Genomic DNA, 25,443 nt, shown 5'->3' with positions numbered 1-25,443 from the left:
GGGCTGTGTGGCTCCTCAGCCACATCCCCTGGCCCTTCCCTCATTTGTAAACAGTGGTGACAGCTTCTGACCACAGGGCCAGGCACGTGGGGGAATGAGATGGTGCCTGGCAGGTGCTGAGAAGAAAGGGAGGAGAACTGCAGCTCCTCTATCGGAGCTCCCACCCCCATTCCCCGCACCAGGCATGTTGGGGATCCCAAATTGAAGGCGGTCTGGGCATGCTCAGAAAGGTACTTTCCTAGTTTTCTTGGCTTCTTTGTGCAACAAATAAAAAACATCACTGTCAGTGTTATATTGTTTCTGTCCTGGGAATGGAGCTTTATTTTCCTTAGGGACTTCAGGGGATATTATAAATAAATAAATAAATAAAGGCATCTTTATTTTCCAAACCAGAAAAACAGGTTATTACTGAGGTTTTAACTGAGGTTATTACTGTTTTGAAGAGAGAAAGAAAAGCCTGATCTGTGTACACAATTGAATATCCCTAGCTGGTTAAAATGCCTTTCAAAGTGGCATTTTTAGGCACAAATTGAGTGTCCATTATGTACAGACCATGGAGGACACATAGGACAGGTGGTACTTCATGCATTGACAGGGATTAGTGATGAAGTAAAAGATAGTCCAAAATATGGCTCTAGGACCAATGGGGGTCCCTACAGAGGCAGAAACACAGCCACAATGGCCTGCCCTGTAGGACTGAGAATGTTTCCTCTCTAGAGACAGCAAGTCCCCATCCCATTTTCAGGTGGGTCCAGAATGGAGATGGAATCATCTGCATAATTGAATGTTGGACAAGGGAAGGTGTGCAGAAGACAGCCCATGCTACAGCAGCCAAGGGGCTCGGAGACCACGTCCTTCATCTTGGTTGAGAAGCAAAGACCCTTGACCTGGGAGCCAGACCCAGGCTAATGCACGGGAACCCAAAAGAGAAGGTTCTGCAAGTCTAAGCAAAAGTCATGCTGGACTGAATTTGAGAACTATTGCTATTTTCTCGGGAAAGCAGTAAGAGGAAAAACTCAGCTCAGGATTTGCTACTGAAAGGTTTCCAAAGCTGTTGTTCCTTACAGGAAGCCTCCTGTGCTCCCCTGTATGTGTTTGAAGTGAGCTGGATCATTTTTGTGAAGGGACTGAACAGAGAACTATGAGCTCAGCAGTAAGCAGCAGGTACTCAACAGACAGCACGTATGTTATCAGTGGCTGGGGACATAGTTCAGTGGTAAAGCACTTGCCTGACATGAGCAAGGGCCTGGGTTCCATCCTCAGTACCCCCCCCCCCCAAAAAAAAAAAAAAGATATGGTTGTCAGTATAGACGTGTCTAGAAAGGTGTGCCAACTTTGTCTCTTGGCCGCTGCTTCTTCCTCCCAAAGGTTTGGATAGAGACCAAATTGTGACCTCTCAGCAGTGTTTCCATAGGCTGCCTGTTTTGAACATAACCCTGAGCAGCTTGAGATCTGTCTAGGTTAGGAAGGAAGTTCCGATTAGTCTCTTCCCCTGCTTTTCAACCTGCTTTGTGACATGAACCCCTCTGAGAATACGAGAGCAACAGACCCACTGCTCAGGGAAACACTCTTTAGGTTGAAACTCAACCTAAAGAGCTTCTTTTGTTTAATGAGCATAATTTCAGGGGGCTCGTGGACTCCAAAAGACTGCATGTGTGCAGCAATGGCTTAAAATGTGGCAAATGTGCATTGTATGCAGAGAATACTGTGGGTTCTGAAGACTGCACTAAAATATGAATTTAAAATATTTCTTTAATAAATTTCTCCCAATCCCATCTTGAGACGTTAGTATTTGGGGTAAAATGGGTTAAATTAAAATTAATGTGATCCGTTTCTTTGTGCTTTTGAAAAATGTGGTTACTAGAAAATTTAAAAATTATGCATGTGGCTTGCAGTGTCTTTCTACTGGACAGTCCTGCTCAGAATTCCAAGTAGTTGGTTTACTCAATGAGCACCAAAATACAGAAAGAGATTTGTTAGCATGAATTACTGGAGTTGCTATTGTTTGATCACCTTTAGTGCAAAGTCCAGATGGCAGCCCACACAGTCCCCAATCCAGTGGGCCTGCATGCCTTTTATCCCATACCATTCTGGAAGGTCTGCCAACGCGTCCTGCATGGCCTGTGGGAATGAAAAGAGGAGAGAGAAATAAAAGCACAGAGCTTGTTTAAGAGAAAGCAAATGATCTGGGTTTTTTAAGGTAGGTCATAGAGGAGGTTCAGGATTTAGCTTCTTCTCAGTTGCTTGCTGTTGGAAGAGGCCAGTGAAGGTTAGAAAAAGATGTACCCATCTTGACTCAATTGCATGAGATGGGTTTGAACATTTTCTCTATTCAGAGGAAGCCAGAGTTTCATGGAAGAAGGAAAATTAACAAAGAAAGATCATAATTCATGTCTTTGACAAGTGTGTTTAGGGCACTCTCGCCCATGGTCTGGAACTAAAATAAGACCAGGATCTGAAGATTGGTTCCACCTCCTGCTCTATCTTTCCCTGCCATAGAAAATTTGGAGTTGGGGCTGGGGATATGGCTCAAGTAGTAGCGCACTCGCCTGGCATGTGTGTGAGGCACTGGGTTCAATCCTCAGCACCACATAAAAATAAAATAAAGATATTGTGTATACCTAAAGCTAAGAAATAAATATTAAAAAAAAAGAAAATTTGGAGTTGACTGGGTTCAGTTCTGACATCCCACCCTCTCCCTGCATTATTGAACCACTTCTATAGAAACCATCACTGTGTTTTTTCTTCTTGATTGAATTGTTGAAGCTGGGAAACTTCTGGTGGAGGTGCTTTGCTTAAAATATTCAGATCTGGAAGAGCACAAAAGATTCAAATAGAATGAAATATGAATGTTTTCATATGCTAATTCTGGAAAGATGCCTGCTTAAAACTAACAAACCTATGAATATTTTTTAAAACCAAAAGAAATCTTCAGAATTGGCCAAATGAAACCAACATCTTGAACCCCCCAGCAAGCTCTTTTTATCCCACTTGCCTAATAAACACATTATTCATGGCTGCTTTTTGATGAAACAGGGCTTTCGACAGCACCTTGCCCACCAGCTCCCAACTAGCTCTCCTTCATCCCAGGGCTGGCCTAGCCTGGGCTCCACCAGAGTAGGAATGATGCGGATAGTTACAGAGGATTTGTAATGCTCAACCTAAAGAGCTTGTTTTGTTTAATGATGATTTTTTGGATGTTGCAATTATAGTGACAGTGGTTGGTACTAGTTTCATTTCATGTCCTTACACTTGGCAAACAGTTGGCAATGTCTCTCCTCCCCATCCTGGCCAACCCCAACTTAAAGAAATCCTACTGGCTCACAGAATCCAAATACCTGGGGGAAACAGCAGGTTTATAGACTCGCTTTTAAAAGTGCTATGAAATCCCTGTTCAATAAAATCTGAGAAACCCGATGTGTCAGAGTTGAAAGAAGCAGCATCTCTCCCTTTAATTTCCCCCACTGATTCCCAGGGCTTGGGCACAATTTGGAAACCATTACCTCACTGAACTTCCCTCTTTTAATCAATGAAAACCATGGGGTTCTAAGAGGTCATCTGACTCAACCAACAAACAGCAGATCCAACATGACAAATAATCCAGATGTTCTTATTATTCTGAGACTACTGTGCTCAGTTTTCAGGAGTCTCTATTTATGTAAATTAAACAAAAGATAACTTCTTCCAGATGCAAAAAGTGGGAATACTATTTTAAGAATTAAATGTAGTATAGGAATTACTATATTTAAAACTTATCTGCAAGAACATGTGAAATGTTACATGAAATATTACTCAGCCATAAAGAAGAATGAAATTATGGCATTTGCCACTAAGTGGATGAAACTGGAGACTATCATGCTAAATGAAATAAGCCAATCTCCCCAAACCAATGGCTGAATGTTCTCTCTGATATATGGATGCTAATTCAAAATAAGGGTGGAGGGAGGGAACAGTAGAAGTTCACTGGATTAGACAAAGGGGAATGAAGGGAAGGGAGAGAGGGATGGAAATAGGAAAGACAGTAGAATGAATCAGACATAACTTTCCTGTGTTCATGACCAGTGTAACTCCACATCATGTACAACCACAAGAATGGGAAGTTATACTCCATGTATGTACAATATGTCAAAACATACTCTACTGTCACGTATGACTAAAAAAAACAAATAAAACATTTAAAAAAACTTATCTGAAGCAACACTGGGGAGTTTCCCATGGTTCTTATTTAACACACATAGAAGTATTTTGGGTTTGCAAAGAGACTGTGTAGTCATTTTCACTAGGATGATCTGAAAAGACAGGTGCTGCTGGTTGCTAGGTGCACACCTGAATGAGGTGGATGGTACTGGTCTCGATTCATGTCTTCACACTTGGCAAACAGTTGGCAGTGTCCCTCCTCCTCATCCTGGCCAACTCCAACTTATAGAAATCCTACTGGCTTACTGAGTCTGAGAATGAGCCAGCATTTAAGAACATGAACCAGTGAGACAGGCTGAAGCAACATCCAGTCAAACAGTCTGAGTAACAAAATATAATCAGAACTAAGAAAGAGGAACTCTAAAACTAAAAAGCTGGGGATAAAAAGAGGATTGAATATAACATGGCTATTCTGGCTCTCTCTTCAAAGAAGAGAAAGTAAAGTTAGGGATAAATCCATACTTCCCCAAAGAGGAAGTACATGAACTCAGGAACTGACCAAGATGCAACCTGACCACGGTAAGAATTCTAGAAGTGATTTTAAAAAATGATCAACTTTTAGGAGACCTGTAAAAATAGAGAAGAACAGATCTTTTTAAAACAAGAAGCTGTATTAGCTACTAAGGGGACAACTGAGAAATAAGAACCCTGAGAGCTGACACAGTTTGAGATGGAATGGAAGGGAGAAGGTCTGATGTCAACTTGCAGCTAAAATGGATGTTTTGAAAAAGCTTGCATACTTCTGAATCAGTATGATTTGATTAGCAATTCCTTTTGAATTATACTTTGTATGTCTTTTTCTAAAACATACTCTTGTTGCCAGTATTTCTTTATTCTCCTTTTGGAATCATTTCCATCCAATCACTTTAAAGACACGGTGTGTGCTTCAGGTCTAAGTAAGGAAAACCAATTGTGAAGGCAATAAGGAGTTGAAACATCCAGATAGCCCCTTGGGAATATATTCTAGAGGAATAAACTTTCACTCATACCTAGTCTTTCTCTCCTGCTTTGATTTTGGCATGAAATTATGCATGAGGATTTATTTGTTATAAAAAACTTATTTGGAAGCCAGCCGCCACACCTATAATCCCAGTGACTCAGGAGGCTGAGGTAGGAGGATAGCAAGTTTGGGGCCAGTCTCGGCAACTTAGTGAGATCCTGTCTCAAAATAAAAAAAGTGCTAAGGAAATGACTCAGTTGTTGAGGGTCCCTGGGTTCAATACCTAGTAACAAAACAAAACAAAACAAAAAACTTCATTTGGCATGATGTCTACCATGTTTAAATTTAGAAAAGGCATGACAAGTAAATACAAAAAATACCCTTCCTATGACAGCTCTCCTTTAACCTCTATCTAAAATAGGATATGCATTTTTTAGCAATATCCACTTATTGTGGCATCTCACACAAAACAGTTATTTACAAACACAACTATACTATTGTATTGAGTTTTATATGCTAAAAGTTTCAATTCCAGTAAAGGTGCTGTTTATCTACAGGGAAAGAATCAGTTCTGAGCAAGGTATTTTGTGGCTAATATATAACTTGCCAGCCAGGTGTGGATCCAGGGGACTGCAGGGGCAAGAGGAAAGGAGGGACCAACCAGTTCACATATACCATCAAGTGCATGTCTCAGAACTATGTGAATGGGAGGGACAGACCAAGTGCTTCCAAGGCAGGGGGTGTAGCTCAGTGGTAGAGTACTTGTCTAGCATGCCTGAGGGCCTGGGCTCAATCCTAAACACACACACACACACACACACACACACACACACACTACACACAAGCTTCCAATAAAGAGAACTGAATATACATAACAATGTAACACTCAGGGATGCTGTAAAGAAGGACCACCCTTGCTGAGGGTGATTATCAGAGGCCATAATGTGAGCCCCACGTGTGTGCTGTGGGAGAGGAAGAAATAAAGAGACCCAGGAAGCCATGGGAGCAGCCAATCTGACTCATTCTTATCCACGCACCCATGCAACTCAGGCCAACTTGCCAGTCTTTCTTTTCTTTCTGCCACTGACTCTGGTCATCCCAACTTTTCAGCAACAGAACCTTTTAAATTCCACTAACTTCCAGGACGTGGTGACTACAGGTTCTGACTGTCACCACCACACTCTTAGAATGTGGATGACAGAGGCTAAACTGCCACAACAACACAGCCACCTACCTGTCCAGTGAGATGACTTTTTGTTTCCCCTACGTGTGTGCTTGTGTACATGTTTTTAACAGTGGAGATCATGTTAAAATGCTCTTAAAACTTCTGGAGTGCACTTTACCCAAGTTCTCAACTTATTACAGCTCCAAAAAGAATAATTCTATATTTTAAACATTTTTGATACTTAAAAGTCAGCCATCCTGAAATAGTATGCAAAATATAGAGTGGAACAGAATGATACCGTGGAAAATTGTCCCTTTCTATGACACTTATTTTGGGGAAAAAAAAAAGTGTGGCTATGGGTATGTCTGTTAATGACTATTCGCTTCTGATGAGGGAGCAGCAGCCACTGGATGAGTCGCTCTGTTCTCCAAGCAGCTGGGCCCAGAAGGCCTTGGGGTCAGGACAGGGCGCTCAAACAGAGAATGACATAGCAAAGCATGACACAGCTCTAGCTCTGAGAGGCCAATAAGAACAAACCAGAAAACCTTTCATCACTGTACTTGCCATTACCTGGCCACTGGAACAGGCCACTGGTGCCCTCTCCCAGGCCTGCTGTGTTGCCTAACTTGCTAATGACCGCCCTCCCACAATGTACCAGCTACTGTCTGCACACGTTCTCAAAAATGCTTGTTTGCTGAGAAGCCAGTCCTCAGGAGCAGGTGGGAAGGATGCAGAACTGGGACTGAGGGGACCCAGCTGGATCCTGGCTCTGTCTTGGGCTTGGATGCCTCAATTATATGATGAGGCTTGGGCTGGGTCAGTCGTCTTCAAAAATGCAGGCACTTCCTTGCAAGGATGCAGCAGTCACCCTGAGGGAGGAGGGCAGGATGTGGGCTGCTTAAAATAAAGTAATATCTTACCCGTTTAGTTTTTGATTTTGATTTTTTGCAGTGCCATGGATGGAAACCAGGGCCTTGCACATGCTAGGCAAGCGCTCAACACTGAGTGCCACCCCCAGCCCCAATCCTTTAAAATTTGTTTTTAGACAACATATGGATTCTGTAATTTTAAGCAGCAGTAAACGCAGGCATGAAGGTTTTTTGTTTGTCTCCTATTGTTTTCAGATAAGGAAACGGATTAAAGAACTGTGGGGACTCAAGTTTCTTCTACCTTTAAAATTAAAATGATTCTCCAAACTCAAGAGGCTCACTGGCATCAGTTGCCAGCCCCCCCTGGAAACTCCGAGATCCCTCAGAGTTTGAGGTGGTAAATCCATCTCTTTGTTCCCCTGGATACAAGCTAACACCTCAGGAAGGAAGGAGGTCTCCACGCACCAAAGGACCTGGCCAGCAGCTCAGAAAGGCTACTTAGGGTTTAAAGCAAGCCCTAATGTTAAGTTCTACATAACTTTACTATTTATTTTATTGACAATATACCCTGAGAATTAAACCATTAATTTATCTGTTCCATTTTTCCCTTTGCAGTTATTCCTTCCCTCTTGGAAACAAAACAAAATGAGAGAACCTTCCTGTTCACAGCGTATGTGCTGATCTGGAGACTGAGCTCCCTGCAGAAGTTCTCTCTCCTTCTCGAAGGCTCCAGAGAGGGTGTAGCACACACAGCTGTCTTTCTTTACTTCCCTGACAGGGAGAGCATGAGGTGTGGACTGAAAGCAAGGACAGAAAGGGAAACAAAATAGTCTGCGAGAGCGGATCTAATAGCAACCTCAGCAAATGGGATTGGGCTTTGAGGGGACATTCCAGAGGTGGGCAGGAAGGCCTGCACTTAGGGAGAGAATGCTAATGGCCTCTATCATCTCTATTAAGTAGCAACACCATGAGTTTCTAAATGCATAGAAACAGTAGAGATCACCAGGGAAGAGGCTGGTCACTCTGATTTGAATCCCAGAGCTGTAATTAACAGCAGGACAAACCCTCTAAGCATGACTGTATAGGTTCAAGTAAGACGGTGTCAATAAAGACCTGAGCTCAGAGAGGGTGACCAGAGAGGGAACGAAAGGTGAACACAGACTTCATCCACGTTTCCTCAGTTTCCAGGTAATTCCTGAAAACTTGGAAAACATAACTACCAATTTGGTGTGGAGACTAAGCTGGCACCAGGTTTGTCTGTGTCCTTCTTCATGATACCCAGGGTGCAGGCCTGTGGTATAGCCAGCAGAGGGCAGAGGAGGCACCAGTGGAAACCAAACCCCAGGTTTTTATGGAGTTCAAATGACAGCCCTCTCAAGTCTCTCTGGCCACTTGTCACCCTGCTGTAGGAATCCCTTTTCCCCTCTGGATAGAAGGCTCCGATCCACCCTCCCCTGGCAAACCTTGGTGCTGCCGCCCACCAGCTGCTGCCCACACAGCTCTGCCAAGATTAATTCACCTGCTCTGGAGCCTCCTACTGCAAGCTGCTTTTGCACAGAATGGGAGGCCAATATCACGTTCATTCTCACAGAGCAAACAATCCAGAAGAGTGGGAGGGGGTAAGAGGAGAAAAATCACATATGTATCTCAGAGTAGCCCTAATAAAGCATTTTTATTAATTTCAGACTTCTCTGGAAGGGAAGGGAAGGGAAGGCGGGCTCCTCAACACAGCCGTGCTACCAAGACGACCACCAGCCATACGTCACAGAGGCAGCCCTCAGAGCTCGAAAACCAGGTGCAGATACAACTGTGGTGGGCACAACTCCCTGGCCATCCCAGCACCCACTGCCCATCATTCCCCTACCCCTTCACCTCAACCACAGAAGCTAAAAAAAACCCAAAAAAACAAGCCTACTTTCCTATTCTCCTTTGAAGCTGAGGGCGGCCATATGACACAATTGGGGCTAATGGATCATCAGTTGGGAGTTTTGGCAAAAGTTCTTGCTTTCCAGACAAGAAGAATTCACTAGCATTGCTCCTTTTCTCCTTCTGTTTTGAATGGAGATGTGACATCTAGAGGTGCAGCAGTCACCATGCAACCATAAGATCACAAGCAGGAAGGAAAAGGACAAGAGAAGCACTGAGATGAAAGTCAGAGCCCTATCCTAGCTCAGTCCCAGCAACTGACGCTTGCTAAGTGCAAAAAGCAACTTATCCATGTAAGCCATCATGACTTGGGTTTTCAGTTACTTCCAGCCAAAAGCACTGCAACCAATTCAACATCTCATCCTTGTCTATATAGTAGCACCTCTTTGTTAATTCTAAGTTGTTTCATTTCATTTATTTACTTATTTAATTTTAATTTTGTTGTCCTGCTTGGGATAGAACTCAGAGCCTTGTGAATGGTAGGCAAGAGCTCTACCACTGAGTTACACTTTCAATCCATATACTGTGTGTTAGAGCAGATGTTCTCCCTCATTTGATTTTTTTTTGAAAATTTGGACCTATTAATTTTATTAATTTTGGATCTATTTAATTTTCCAAGGACCTATTAATCTTACATTTCTTCTCAAATGTCTGATAGTCATCTTAAACTCAAAAGGGTCAGGATGATGCCTTTTCCAGGAGTCCCTACCTCCAGTGAGTAGCATTAACCATCCACCAACTGTTCAAGCCAGGGTCTTCCTTGATGGCTGCCATTGCTGACCTATCATCCACCATATCACCAAATTCCCTGGATTCTGCCTCCTGAATATTTTCCTAAGCTGCTCACTTTTCTCTAAGGCTCCTACTCGAGTCTAAGTTGTGCATACCCGGACCATTATAACAGCACTCTAATTGCTCTCTCTGCACCTTGCACTTTCCACAGTGATCATACAAAAACATAAGTCTAACCATGTCCTACTCTTCCTCAGACTCTTTTAATGATTACATACACTCCCCATGGTAAAGTCCAAACTCCTCAAGACTGAAAAGGCCTGATCTGACCCCTCTGCACCTCTCCCCACCTGGCTCTCTGGAAGCTATAGAGCCCTTTCAACTTCTCAAAGCCATCTCCTCTATTTCTGTTTTAGAGACACCACACATGCTTTTTCCTCTATGGGTGTGTGGGGGGGTGCTCCTCCAGCTTTATGGTCTACTTAGTTCTTACTTATCCTTCTGCAGCCCCAACAGTGAATTGTTTATTTCAAATACTGTGCTTTTCTGCTCTAGATTTCCAATTGGTTCATTTTTAAAAATAGTTTCCACTCTCTTCTGAGAGTCCCCATCTTCCCACTCATTAAGACCATCTTATCCTTTAAGTCTCAGGCCATTTATATAACAGATGCTTTTGGCTTAATCTTCTAATTCCAATATCTGGGTTATCTCAGGGTCTATTTCCATTGGGCTAAGTTTTTTTCCTTGATTATGGGATCAATATTTATTGCTTCTCAGCAAGTCTAGTAATTTTTTGTTACACATTGGACATTGCAGATGAAACCTTGTAGGCAGTCTGAATTATGTTGTCCCCCTTTAAAGATTTGATTTTTGTTACAGAAATTTCTTTTGAACCTCTCAGCTTTGCTTTTATTTTTTATTAAGGCAAGTCTGTTTTGATTTTGTCTTCAGTGTTAGGGTGTCATTTATATTTCTAATACATGACCTTTGTGGGGTCTCAATTATATCACTGGCTAGGCCATCACTCCATGGTGTTCCAGTACTGTGCAGCCCTCTGGTGTCTCTGTTCTGCTCTCAGCCCCATAGCAATTGTTTTCTGTTAGGCCTTTTGGAGCCCTGTGCTCGCTCTTCTCCTGATTTTCAGCACTGACCTCCAAAGACTGCTTTTTCAATAAATCTGCACAGGAGTTCAGTAAGAACCAGGCAAGTCACCATGGAAACTAACCATTTCTGCTGAACAGCTGAAAATTCACAGCTGACAATTTAAAGAATAATGCCTCTCAGTTAGGTTATTACATTTCCAACTAGAGGCAGAGGTCAAAACAAAAGAGCTAATCAGGTGGCCTTTCCAATAATGCCTATTACAAAATCATCTGACAGGTCCAGGAGATGCCCTGGCATCCTCTCAGTAATGCAGCAGACCCCAACTGCCAGCAGACAGGGGCGTGCACTGCCTGGGATGATACAGAAAGCAACATCCCAGCTTTGTTCTTCTCATTCAGTCTCCAATATTACTGTGCTCAAAAGGAGCAGGGCACTGTGCTAACAAGTTCTAATGAGCACTTTCCTGAGTCCATATGCTAGTCTCTGCTGCATTCTGAATAAATTATAATGGAAAAAGAGCCTCATTTAAGATGTGTCTTTGAGTGTGAAAACTGGAGGTCACACTTCCATATGGCATGGGTATTGTGAGGAGGTGGACTGCAGTTTTAATTGAGCAGTTCTGCAGTGATCAGAGGTTATTCAGAGCTTTGTGTTTTCCTTGCACATGAGAACTGCAGTATTGGACTTGACCCAAAGTCCACTTCAGACCAACACCCTGTCTCTGACAGAGCAACCAGGGGCTGCTGTGGTGACTAACTTGGGATCTGCGTGAGCTCACAGAATGCCCCCAGAGTGATTCCAGTACATATAGAACTGATCATTTTGCTCAGGTGACTGTGATTTAATAACCAAGTCCCTGCTTACAATGGCTTTGCCTTAAATCTATGAACATAGAAGAAGCCAGAAGGCACCTTCAAAGCCAGCTGGCCCAAAACCCTTATTTTACTGATGAGAAAACCAAGGCCAGGGGCCAGTTTACACTGTCAACCAGGGACATAGGAGGAGCTGGCACCAGAACTTTGGTCTTCGGCTTCTTCCTCCTCACTCTGGCTTCTCAAAGGGAGACAGCCATGTCTTCAGTCCTTCCAGAGGATCTTTGCTGGACCCTCTGAAATGTCATTCTCTCCTTCTGTAGGTCTTATCAGAACCAGACAGAGAAAGACACTTTTCACTTTTTAAAATATACAATTCATCTTTTATATATAATTGCTGATGTAATTAACAGATTTTTTTTTAACCTCTGTGGCAGTGAGTTCAAGATCAGCAAATAATGCACAACAGTGGGCCATTCTTGACTTTAAAATTGTGACCCAAACTCATCACCCTCTGAGTGGGTGAAGCTGAGGTTTGTCTGCTTCCCATCTGTCCACCACAGCTCTGGTGGCCCCTCTTACAGCACCCTCCCCATGGGCTTCCCAACACTCAGAAGACCTTGATGTAACTGCCAACTCACCAGGCAGGACCAGGGACACTCACCTTTGCATAAGCAGTTGTTTTAATAAACCACTGTTTGAGGTACTTCTGTTCCACCTTTGCTCCAGAGCGCCACGAGCAGCCATGTTCATCCACCTGCTCGTTGGCAAGCACTGTCTCATCCACTGGGTCCCAGTTAACCAAGGCCTGGAAAATTCAGGAGACAAAATGATGTATTCTGGTGACAGCTGCTACTAGGATCATTTCAAGGTGTTTTCTAACACGAAAAGAAACCTGTGAATGTAGCAGCTTTGCTCTGAGGCCTAAAGGCATCTCCCAGAAGGCCTGCTTGGCCAGGAAACCACTAGTTAGCTGCCAAAAGAAGAGGTAGACTGCCTCTTTTCTTGCATCTCATTAGAAAGGACTGGGAAGGAAACCTTTAAGCATGTGTCTAACTCAACTTTGATGTCTTCTTCTTCCATCATCATTATCATTATTATTATTTTGCAGGGATAGGGATGGAGGTTAGGCCTTAAGAATACTAAGCAAGCACTCTACCAGTAAGCTGTGCCCTCAGACCTGTTGTATCTTATTGAAAGAAAGAATGAATTAGAAGGGTTTAGATATTTTAGTAAACAGAGAAAAAAGAAAAAAAAAATGGAACCTACTTTGCATTTAGCAAACTGGGATTATTGTAGAGGAAATACATGTATTAATTTTAATAAAATTGTTAATTTTGATTGAGAGATTACCATGTACCAGTTGCTGTGCTGAGTGGGTGACTATGGGTGGGTCTAAAATTCTCACAACCACCCTCTGAGATAAGTATATTTTTACCCTCATATTGCAGATAAGGACTTTGAGGACTAGAGAAGTTAACTTACCCAACCCACTCAGTGAGTGACAGAGAGGGGCAAAACTCAGGTCTCTAGAAACTAAACTATTTTAGCAATTTTTTAAATTTTAAATTTTTTATGTTTATTTAAATTGAGATGTAACATACATAAAATGAAAATTTCTTAAGTGTACAACTGATGAATTTTTGCATAGGTTGACACTCACATAACCCTCACTCAAACCACAGGAAACTCTTAGGCTTTCTATCAATCAACATCTGCCCCCCACAAGATAACTACTCTGGAATTTTGGCTCTAGGATTCATTTGGCCAATAGAATATGCAATCTTAAATTTTATGAAAATTCCCTCACAGAGTTCTAGTTAGTTTCTATCTCTATTTAAAATAAATACCTCTGTCATCTACATCCATTGCTTTATGATATTCAGGTGCCTCTGGGTCCAAGAAGGTGAGTACTGAAAGATGTGATTGGGCATTAAGATACTCTGACCTGATACAGTTGTTTTAAATGTTTTTTTTATGGTATACCATGTGCTTGGCATGCACAAAGCCCTGGGTTCAATCCTCAGCCCCATCCTCCCACAAATTTTTTTTTTTAAATAAATAATTCTGCGGAGGCATGGTGGTGCGTATCTCTAACCCCAGTAAATTGGGAGATTGAGGCAGAAGGATTGCAAGGGAGGCCAACCTCACCAACTTAGCAAGACCCTGTCTCAAAATTAAAAATAAAAAAGCTGAGGATGTAGCTCAGTGGTCTTAGTGGTAGAGCGCCCAGGGGTTCAATTTCTAGTACTGTAAGGGGGGAAAAGAAAAGTCATTCTAATAAGAGAAGGTGCTAACTCTTATCCATTTGCCCCTCCAGGCCCTCTTTCCATCATGTTCTTTGACCTGTCAACACAGGTTAACTTAGATACTTCCCTCTGTCTGGGTTTGACCCATGAAAGGTGCCCTGGCTTCTTCCTGATAGGGCTGTGGGCTAGCAGTGGCTGCTTCCTGCTACCAAAGGCCACTGCCCCTTTGGGCAGACCTTTCCTGCTGCTGCCTCTCCTACTCTGCCAGGTTCCTGTAACTGTTCCCTGACACTGTCCCTGAGCCTAGCAGTGGGTGGTACAGACTTCCTTCTGTTGCTGCTGACAGTTGTTTTCCAGCATCTCTGAATCTCCCTGAAGTTGGTACAAATAGTCCCTTTATTACATTTTCTTCAATGACTCCTTTTGGGTGCACCCTCTATTTCCTGCTGGGAACTGGCTGATTCAGAGACATAGCTAACCAACAATTACAGAAAATCTAGGGAGTCTAATCTATCTCTGAGTTGTGATTTACAGGGCGTGATTTTACAACTGAAAGTAGTACATCCACGGAAAAATTTAATGTTGTGAAGTCTAGAGTTGGGGTAGGAAAGACATGCATTGAATAATTTATTTCCTTCAATACAGCCCCCCCTAAGTCTTGAATTGATAAATAAACAGAGATAAAACATAGGACAAAGTACTTTAGACCTAAAAATTCTAGGTTAATAAACCAAAGATGACTTCTTTATCTATCACTGCCTATATCAAGGGGTTGGAGAAAAAGGTTCTACTTAGGTAGAAAAGAAAGACCCAAGGTTGGGAATGTAGCTCACCAGCTTGTGTAGCATGCACGAGGCCCTGAGTTCAATCCCCAGCACCATTAAAAAAAAAAAAAAAAAAGCAAAAAGCATTGGGAGGGGCAAGTATTAACTTAAGTTATACAAGGAACAAACCTCCACTCAAACACACAAAAAATACCAAACCCACACACAGCTAAAATTGTATAATATATAAAAGAGGGGGGAAAGCACTATTTACCTCCACCTCCTGCTCTCTGCAAACCTCAGAGGATTCAGGAGAAGCAAATGCTTGGTACTAGCAGATTTGCAAAAACAAATAGGACTTTATTTTCTTATGGACATTTCCCACACGGGCTGGCATCTCTAAGGCTGTAGGTAACTAAGCGCAAGGAGGAAGAGGGGCTCCTAAGAGGTTTACACGTTATGATAAACCCTGGGTGTTGATGAAAGACAAATCAAAGCATGACACAAAAGCAATGTTTTTTCCCCAATAAAAGACTCCAGGGAGGAGGCAAAATGCCATAGGAAACAGTCTCAGATGAAAGATGCAGAGGCTGGAGGCTACAGGAAGCCACAGGCTTCGGTCCACCTCAACTGAAGCCGCAGAGGCAGGCTGAGACTGGCAGTAGGGCTGGTCAAAATCCAGGGCCCCCAGGGTCCAGGAAGCACAGTGGGTGCAGCCTGAGAACCCCAGAAGTCATCTTCCATATCCCTTCCCCCAGGTCTCCTCTCCTCCGACTGTTTCCACCCTTCGGCTTCCTTTGAAGTCAGGACTTCCCTTTGCCTAGAGTTTCAGTTTTGAATATTTACTGTGATGGACACCCTGATTTTTAAGCAAATACAGTTTTGGCAAATAGGATCTAATTTGTATACAATTTTACTAATGACATGTTTCCCTGGTTGACATCTAAGTTGTCTGTCACCTACTGGAGCCAATTCTATATTCCGTGGTTGATAACTAGTCTTATTTGTAAAATACTGTTTTATATCTGCATTTTGAAATCAATCTTCATGAAGATGGACGTCATTAAAACATCTGAAAGCATACTGAAAAAAAAAATTAAGAAAACAAAACAAAACCAAAAAGAAAGCACACTGAACTCTGAGTAGGTTTACCCACTGCCTCCCTCTTAACAGTTACCAAGCAATGTCACAGAATGAGTCATTCCAAATAAGAAAATTTCCCAGTTAATCAAGGTCTGAACACTAGATTAATATGTTAGCAGAAGCTTTTTGAAAGCATTTCAGAAATGCACACCATTGCAAATGTGAAGAAGCCATGTTCACAAGAGTTCAAATTTGCAGTGATATCCCACATCCATTATTTAAAAACTTCTTTTGTGGTCTTCAGGATGGAACCTAGGGCCTTGCACATGCTAGGCAAGTGCTCAACCACTGAGTCACCCCCCACCCCCAGCCCTTTTTCTTTTATATTGAGACAGGGCTTTGCTAAGTTGCTCAGGTTGGCCTTGAACTTGTAATCTTCCTGCCTCAGCTTCCTAAATTGCTGAGATTACAGGCATGTGCCAGCTCGGTCCCATCACTTTTGTTTCTTCCCTCTGTCCTCTGCTGCTGGGGACTCCTTGGACTCCCTTGGGAACTATCTGGGCAGTATCATCCTTATTTCACTATATAGTAACTGTGGTGCCTGTGGCCACTGTCAGATCTCCTGTTCCAACCCTTGCTGTCTCTCATCTTGCTGAGGGTCCTGGCCTCCCTGGCCTAAGCCTTTGCACAAGGCGCCAATGCCTCCCAGCACACATAAACATCAGCATGCTTTGGTCCCTGGCAATGAACACATCACTCCCAGGCCCTTGGCTACTCACCACTGCTCTCCTTGCTTCTTTTTCCTCAAACTCTGCTTTTTCCCTACCTGAGACCTTTTCTGAATCTACTGTCAAACAGTTTCAGGTTCCAGAAGTCTGGTAAAGTATATATTTTAGCAAATAGATTTAGATCAACTTGCTTCCTCTTGATAAAAGCATGCTTCACTAAGTAACATCATGTTGATCTCATTCAAGGACCTTGCTCTCAAAATCCATCCTGCTCCATTCCATCCAAAATGGGCCTGAATTCAGGAGAGGTCCCCAAGGTTACCATTCATCTGTTACTACTGCCACTTCCCTAAGCCACAGGTGTACAGTGGAAGAGGATGTGTTTGCAAAGTGATCTTTCAGGGCACTTCCTGAAGCTGGAGCCATGCTGCAGACCTAGCTTAGGGGGGTGAATTAGCACTAGCCAGCTGCCACTGAAAACACAGAGACAGTCAAACACAAACTCCCATCAAGGGATTCTCTACAATCTCCTAGGATGTCCACATATAACATGCAAGCATCCTTCTTTGTCCACAGAATAAAACCTTTTTTTTTTTTTTTTTTTAAACCAGAGGTGCAATTAATGTTGCGTCAAGTAAGGTCTTTACATTCATATTTATTACTGAAAATGTTTTTGTTTTGTGAGAACAAGAGTAGATTCCTTTTGCAGTGGAACTGAGTATTCCATGGACAATACCGATTTGGAACAAAATACTTACTGCCTCCCAGTACATTCAGTAACGCTGACCTAATCCCTACCCTAAATGCTATTTACACAGCCATGTGAGAAGCAAATTTAAAGGCTGAAGCTATCTTTTATTAAAAAACAAAAAGTTATGACAATGTTGTTAAAGGAAAAGTACTAATATTTGATTTACTTTTGGTTGAATATGCTTTATATATATATAAAAAGTATATCAGGTACCTTCTAAAATCAACTAACTTTCTAAAATTAATTTCAAAAGTTTATAGTTAGGAATAAACCACAAACTGAGAATGCTCATGGAAATGTTTTATGTTTTTTTTCTTTAATACTTTTTTTTAAGATGTTGATGACTTTTATCTTATTCATTTATTTATATGTGGGGCTGAGAATCAAACCCAGTGCTAGGCAAGCACTCTACCACTGAGCCACAACCCCAGCCCAATGTTTTATGTTTTAAAGTCAATTTGAAGATAGTTATCCAATAAAAGGGGATCTACCTGATAAAAATATCTTGAATCAGGACTGATCTTTGAACAATGCACCAAAGGTACATTTTTTACATTCTGTTTATTATTTTTTCCCTTAAGATCATGATACTTCAATGGTGACTTAAAAATCAGTGCTCCATTTATAGCAGCACAACTCACAATAGCTAAACTGTGGAACCAACCTAGATAAATGGATAAAGAAAATGTGGTATATATACACAATGGAATATTACTCAGCATTAAAAGAGAATAAAATCATGGCATTTGCAGATAAATGGATGGAGTTGGAGAATATAATGTTAAGTGAAGTTAGCCAATCCCCAAAAGTCAAATATCGAATGTGTTCTCTGATTTAAGGATGCTAATTCATAATGGGGTTAAGGGGGGCATGGGAGGATTAGATGAACTCTAGATTCAGCAAAGGGGAGGGAGGGGAAGGGAAAAAAGGGAAGGGAGGGGGAGTGGGGGCAGGAAAGACAGTGGAATGAGATGGACATCATTACCTAAGTACACGTACGAAGACACAAATGATGTGACTGTACTTTGTGTACAACCAGAGATATGAAACATTGTGCTCTATATGTGTAGTATGAATTGTAATGCATTCTGCTGTCATATATAACAAATTAAAATTTAAAAATAAATTTTAAAAAATCAGCACTCCAGGGGCCAGGGCTGTGGCTCAGTGGTAGAGCACTTGCCTCGCATGTATGAAGCACTGGGTTCGATCCTTGGCACCACATACAAAAAATAAATAAATAAAATAAAGATACTGTGTTTGTGTTCATCTATGACTAAAAAAAAAAAAAAAAAAAAGAAAATCAATGCTCCAAAAACAATTTAAATCAGCAACTGATAACAAAAACATCATTTAAAAAAAAATGGAATTTTATTCTGCCATCATGTATAACAAATCAGAATAAATAAATAGTTTAAATTAAAAAAAAATAAAAATAAAATAATCTAAATTATTTTTTCCTAATATCTGTCCATAAATAGGCTGCCTCAGAATTAGCCAGGTAACCTTAGGTTGGTTTGTTTGTTTCCTGTTTTTCCAATTTAAACACCATAAGCACTCCATACCATAACTCCAACGGTATGCTCAGGTGGGGCATTTCCTGAGTACCTAGTCTGTTCCAGGCACCATTCTGGGTTCTTCATGAGCATTCACTTGTTTAGTCCTCAAAAACAACTCTACGAAATAGGGAGAAAGTGCTGTGGTGAGCAGAATAACAACCTCCCAAGGATGTCCATGTCCTAATCCCTGGAACCTATAAACACATTACCTACATGCAGATGTGATAAAGTGAAGGCTCTTGGGATGGGGAGACTGTCCTTCATTACCCAGGTGAGCAGAATGCAACTGTTATGTTCCCCAGGGCACCCCTATTGGGGTAGGTGGAAGGAGCGTCAGTCACACTGATTTGGAAAACAAGAAAGATATTCTGGAGCCAGCCAGAAGGCTGTGCATGCATAATGGGATCCTCCCAAAACCTCTTACATCTTTAGAAAAGTTTCTCAGCTCCTAAGATGCTGAATGAGGCTGGCTTTGGATCTAATCCAACAGTGATGAGGTTCAGTTTACTATTTGGGTTTGAAGGCTGTAGAATTGAGGTAGCAAGCACAAACCCTGAGTGTAGAGACAGAGAGAAGCAAGTGTCCTGAAAAGGGAAATTATAATAAATATGCAATAAATTCAAAATTCAACTTATATATGTAATAGACACAAAAATAAACTGTCTCGTACAGGAATATTAAATGTACATATAGGGCTCCCTGTGAGAAATGTTGATGCTATTATATTAATATGTCACATCATTTCATATTCCATGCATATAAAATAATAAGCGGCACCCAGACAACTAAGGATAGGAAACACTAGATAATCTTATTGATGTCACACACAACTGTTCACACTCTTCATAGAATTGTTTAGTCTTTCCTGTCATCATTCTTTCTTCTACTTCTCTCTCCCCATTTTACCTCTTGATTTTTGTTATTTTTTTTTAAAGGAGTTTGAAAGTTTTATTTATTTATTTTAATATATTTTTTTCTGTTCTTTTTAGATATACATGACTGTAGAGTGTATTTTGACAATCCTACATACATGGAATATAAATTCCCATTTTGTGGCTGTACATGATGTGGAGTTACACTGGTTGTATATTCATATATGAATATACAACCAGTTATGTGTTGTATATGAATATATGAATATACAACCAGGAAAGTTATGTGTCCGATTCATTCTACTGTCTTTCCTATTTCTAACCCCTCTCCTTTCCCTTAGATTTCTGTTATTATTTTTATATTGTCAAGGTTTAGGACATTTTTGTTTTATTTTGAAATTCTGTGTCTATCTCCATATCAATTCCAAAAATTTTAAAATCTGGGAAAACCTGCTATCAGGTCCCCCTCACCAGGTAAGCACACAGTTTCTTTTCTTCTCACTTAAATAAATCCTATTCCTTTCACTCTCAAAAAATTAAATTTAAAATCTTAGCACATAATAATTATGTACATATTATTCACCGTAAGACAAGCAATGCAGTGGGACTCACAGAAAGAAATCATGATTCGGTGCCATCAAATCCCCCTGATCAAAGGAGAATGTGCCAAGCATAAAGGCAGAGTGGATTTCCTACTTGTTACTTCTCAACCTTCTAGACCAGTGCTGTCTGATGGAATGGTCTGTGAGGATGGGAATGTTCTACATCTGTACTGCCCAACACTACCAACCAGCAATGAGGGCATTGAGCACCTGGAATTTGGCTAGTGTGTCTAAAAACTTGGCTTTTTAACATTATTTAATTTTAGTTACTTCAAATTTAAATTTAACAACCACATGCAGCTAGTGGCTATAAATCACATGACAGTGCAGTTCCAAGCCTCTATGATACTCTTGTCTTGTTTCCCACCATTCCAAGCTTTATCTACTTATTGAGCTCCCTGCCATAACATACATGTCCATTTCCGTGTAGGTACTGGGATTTCTGTCTAGTGGGTGGTGCTGGCAATTGAACCTAGGGCCTCAGGCATGCTAAGCATGTGCTTTACCACTCAGCTATACCTGCAGCCTGGCAGTTGTTCAGTAAAGAGTGCCTCTAGGGCTAGGGATATAGCTCAGAGTTAGAGCACTTGCTCAGCATGCATGAGGCCCTGGGTTCTATCCCAGCACTGCAAATAAAATAAAGAGTACCTCTAATTTTCCCAAGAACCCTAAAGAAAGATGCTAGCACTCCCATTGAACAGATGGGAAACCATGTTTCCTGAAGATTCTGTTACTCAACTGGTCACACAGCTGGGAGAGGAAACAGAGCTAAGAAGCCTGCATTTCCTCCTATACTCTGTCTCTTTGATCTCATCACAAGTACCAGACACTGTGTCGTGTGTTAGGAAGTCAAGAGTGAAAGACACCCAGACCCGGTGTTGGAGGCACTAAACTGGCCAGGCAGTAGTTACTTTCTGGGTCTGCTGCAATTGATCCCATGAACTTGAAGTAGTATCCATTTTCACTGCTACTGTGCAAACAAGGTTTATTCTTTTCTTACATAAAAATGATGTATCTCAAGGACAAGGAGAACAATTGCAAATTTTTCCAGCTGCAGCTAACTTTAACTTACCTCCTTTTGATAAGCCAGACCAGCTTCATAGAGTTTAATAAATAGGTACTGAGTCCACTTGTAGTACTCTGGTGAACATGTAGTTATTTCCTGTCAATGTGGGAAAAAAACAACATGTAAAGGCCTTTGTAAGCATTCCCCTGCAATGTATGCTTCACCCTTGCTATTCAGTTTTGAAAACAATTAAATTGCAAAAATAGCTATCAGCCTATAGTATTTCCTCTTCATAAAGTATGAGACACAGTCATTTGTTCATGAAGGAGAGATGTTGTGGACACGCCTCCTCCCTTTCCTAAGTCATGTTCAATGGTGACAAACAACTTCAAGTCTTTTGTACATCCCTTGCCCACCCCACCCATGCAATTAAAAGGTGAATTATATTGTAGGAAAAGAGGTATTACAGTTTTGTCAGCATAAACATACATTGGGGGCCATGAATATAAGCTCATTTGGAAAACAATCACAAAATTCAAGAGGAATATTTGCCCACTTTTACATAGTCCTTATTTCTTTTTTTTTTTTTTTGGGGGGGGGGTTGTTGGTTTTTCTTTTTTTTTTTTTTTTTAATTTTTTTTTAATTGGTTGTTCAAAACATAACAAAGCTCATGACATATCATCTTCCATACATTTGATTCAAGTGGGTTATGAACTCCCATTTTTTACCCCAAATACAAGTTGCAGAATCACATTGGTTACACATCCACCTTTTTACATAATACCATATTAGTGACTGTTGTATTCTGCTACCTTTCCTATCCCCTACTATCCCCCCTCCCCTTCCCTCTCATCTTCCCTCTCTACCCCATCTGCTGTTGTTTAATTCTCTCCCTTGTTTTTTTTTCCCCCTTTCCCCTCACAAACTCTTATATGTAATTTTGTGTAACAATGAGGGTCTCCTTCCATTTCCATAGTTTCCCTTCTCTCTCCCTTTCTCTCCCCCCATTCGTCTCTGTTTAATGTTAATCTTTTCCTCATGCTCTTCTTCCCTGTTCTGATCTAGTTGCTCTCTTTATATCAAAGAAGACATTTGGCGTTTGTTTTTTAAGGATTGGCTAGCTTCACTTAGCATAATCTGCTCTAATGCCATCCATTTCCCTGCAAAATCCATGATTTTGTCATTTTTTAGTGCTGCGTAATACTCCATTGTGTATAAATGCCACAGTTTTTTAATCCATTCATCTATTGAAGGGCATCTGGGTTGATTCCAAAGTCTAGCTATTGTGAATTGTGCTGCCATGATCATTGATGTGGCAGTATCCCTATAGTATGCTCTTTTAAGGTCCTCAGGGAATAGACCGAGAAGGGCAATAGCTGGGTCAAATGGTGGTTCCATTCCCAGCTTTCCTAGGAATCTCCATACTGCTTTCCATATTGGCCGCACCAGTTTGCAGTTCCACCAGCAATGTACAAGTGTACCCTTTTCCCCACATCCTCGCCAGCACTTATTGTTGCTTGACTTCATAATGGCTGCCAATCTTACTGGAGTGAGATGGTATCTTAGGGTGGTTTTGATTTGCATTTCTCTGACTGCTAGAGATGGTGAGCATTTTTTCATGTACTTATTGATAGATTGTATGTCCTCCTCTGAGAAGTGTCTGTTCAGGTCCTTCGCCCATTTGTTGATAGGGTTGTTTGTTATCTTGTTGTTTAATTTTTTGAGTTCTTTGTATATTCTGGATATTAGGGCTCTATCTGAAGTGTGAGGAGTAAAGATTTGTTCCCAGGATGTAGGTTCCCTATTTACCTCTCTTATTGTTTCTCTTGCTGAGAAAAAACTTTTTAGTTTGAGTAAGTCCCATTTGTTGATTCACATAGTCCTTATTTCAAAACAAATTTTGTGTTTCTACATGTAACTGGGGCTGGTGGCTCCTGTAGATTCATTATTTTCCAGGTATTACATTATATGAATCAGGCTGTTGTCTAATTAGGAAGGCTGGGGACATGGTCAGGGATAGACACTGCTCAGAGACACAGTTTCTGAGTTATACAGCCCTTCTGGAACTTTCCCTGAAATGTTCATTAAAACAAAACAAAAAGTTATTTCTAGACTTCTAACACTTTATCTTGAAGACATCCTTCTGAATTAAATTGCTTAAAAGCTTTTATTTTACCCAACTGGCTAGAAATTGAGACCCTCTTCATATTTTCACTAGGAACTACTTATTCAAACCCAATTCCATAGACAAGAGTCTACTGGCGGGTTTAGTGCCCACAGAGATGTTCACAGTCCTTCCCAGGGAACATTTCTTTGTCACAACTCTGTGTGTGTGTGTGTGTGTGTACACACATGTGCTATCCATCATGTAGTGGGTAGAAACCAGAGATGCTATAAAAAATCTGTAATGCACAAGACAATTTCCAGAACAAAAAAATTAACCAGCTGTAAATGTTAATAGAGAGAGGAGAAATAGGAGAAATCTTGATCTAAGGGTTTAAACTATTTCCATTTGATTCTGAAACCACAGGCAGATTAAAGGAGAATTAACCAGGCAACTCTCTGATGGGCATTTCATAAAAAAGTGATCAAAGGATAAAGTGTCATTGGGCAAAGTGGAAATATGGAGTCAGTTAACTTAGTACGCCTCTCCATTAGATGTGGTCCTATTTCTTTGAGCACGACTTGTAATGCACACGGAAATGCTGCATGATGCCACCACCAGCCCTCCTCCGAGACACACTCCAAGCAGAGACAGACAGTCAGGGCTGGAGGTGCAGATGGATACAATTCTGAAGCTCTATTATGCATGCATAATGCTGTTCGCTGAGAATGAGCGACTGATTTTACCATCTAGATTTTAAATCATTTAATATGCCTCCAAGTAGTGGTCTGACTTGGAAAATTTCACATAATAGATTCATGTAATAAATTTTCTATTTTGAAGTGAGAGAGGCATATGGTTTCTCTTGATACGACAGTTTATCCCTCCCATGAAACAGTTGTTGAACTGTTTAAAGATCATCCATTTAACCAGAAAAAAAAAGAAGAAAAAGATCATCCATAAAAATCCAGCACCGGGCTGGGGTTGTGGCTCAGTGGCAGAACACTTGCTTTGCACATGTGAGGCACTGGGCTTGATCCTCAGCACCATAAAAAATAAGTAAAGAAAATAAAGATTATTGTGTTCATCTATAACTAGAAATTAAAAAAAAAATCTGGCACCATACCCATATGTTCAAACCCAACCCTGCCTGCATCCCCAAGGGGGAGTTCTGTGTCTGGGGCGGGGGCTCTCTATTGCCCACCTCTGTCTACAAGCTGTGAGATGGCACCAACTTGGTAAGACTTCTTGGTGAGGCTACAAAAAAAGACCAGTGCTGTTCACTGTGTTCCAAAACCTCTTTCCATTCCTGAACTTTCCTTTTTCCTGCTTTCAAATAAGCCCACATCTATGTAAAGGTACCATTGTTTTTAATACGAAAAGTCAGGTAATTCAAACCTATGGCTCTAAAAGCGATTGCGATTCAGCCACACTCCACATAGATTTCTATCAAGGTGTCAACTTTATATCCTCCTGAGCTCTAGAAAGTGCAATCTAGCTGCCAAGAGACTCAATTTACGCATTTGGGATCTCAACTAAAATGATTCCTCCACACTGCAATTTTACATCCTACAATATCTGGTTTTAGCATTAAAAATATTTTGCATATTTATAGGCAAATACAGAGCCCAACACAGAAAGTGAGCTCTCTCAGAACATGAGAGGCTCAATGCATGCTCTTTGAACAGACACCTGGCTGCCCACACCTCAGTGGCCCAAATATTTAGGTCATCTATCAGAGATTGAAGAAAGAAAGAACAAAGAAAAAACCCAATGTACCATGTTTATCAAGCCAGTCATTTGGTGGCCCTGTGCACTGGAAAATAAGCACAGTTAGAAAGCTGAGCAGCCACCATGCATCACTGTTCCCATAATTTAATAACTAAGCCAGCCTGGCCAGTAGTTCCTGTGGCACAGTGATGTGACAATGACAAAGTCCAGGAAGGCTCAGCCACAGAGCCTACTTTCATGAAAGTAGG

The 25,443-nt window shown here is 41.2% G+C and overlaps 1 protein-coding gene across 6 annotated transcripts in view; it reads right to left on the bottom strand.

Moving 5' to 3' along the window:
- Nucleotides 1-25,443, bottom strand: part of Lars2 (leucyl-tRNA synthetase 2, mitochondrial) — a 139,573-nt gene that overhangs the window by 61,288 nt on the left and 52,842 nt on the right. For all 6 annotated transcript variants that reach the window (XR_011704029.1, XM_071600406.1, XM_027932564.3 and 3 more), the window contains 3 exons: nucleotides 21,426-21,515; nucleotides 12,410-12,553; nucleotides 2,014-2,121 (listed from right to left, as the gene is read on the bottom strand). Coding sequence is in view for 5 of the 6 variants with exons in the window: in XM_071600406.1 (XP_071456507.1) it covers nucleotides 2,014-2,121; nucleotides 12,410-12,553; nucleotides 21,426-21,515 (342 nt within the window). In the remaining variant the exon portion in view is untranslated. The remainder of the gene's footprint in view (nucleotides 1-2,013; nucleotides 2,122-12,409; nucleotides 12,554-21,425; nucleotides 21,516-25,443) is intronic.

The sequence above is a fragment of the Marmota flaviventris genome, chromosome 1 (assembly GCF_047511675.1).
Source record: "Marmota flaviventris isolate mMarFla1 chromosome 1, mMarFla1.hap1, whole genome shotgun sequence".
Classification (NCBI taxonomy): Eukaryota; Metazoa; Chordata; class Mammalia; order Rodentia; family Sciuridae; genus Marmota; species Marmota flaviventris.
This window is presented reverse-complemented; position numbering and strand designations above follow the sequence as displayed.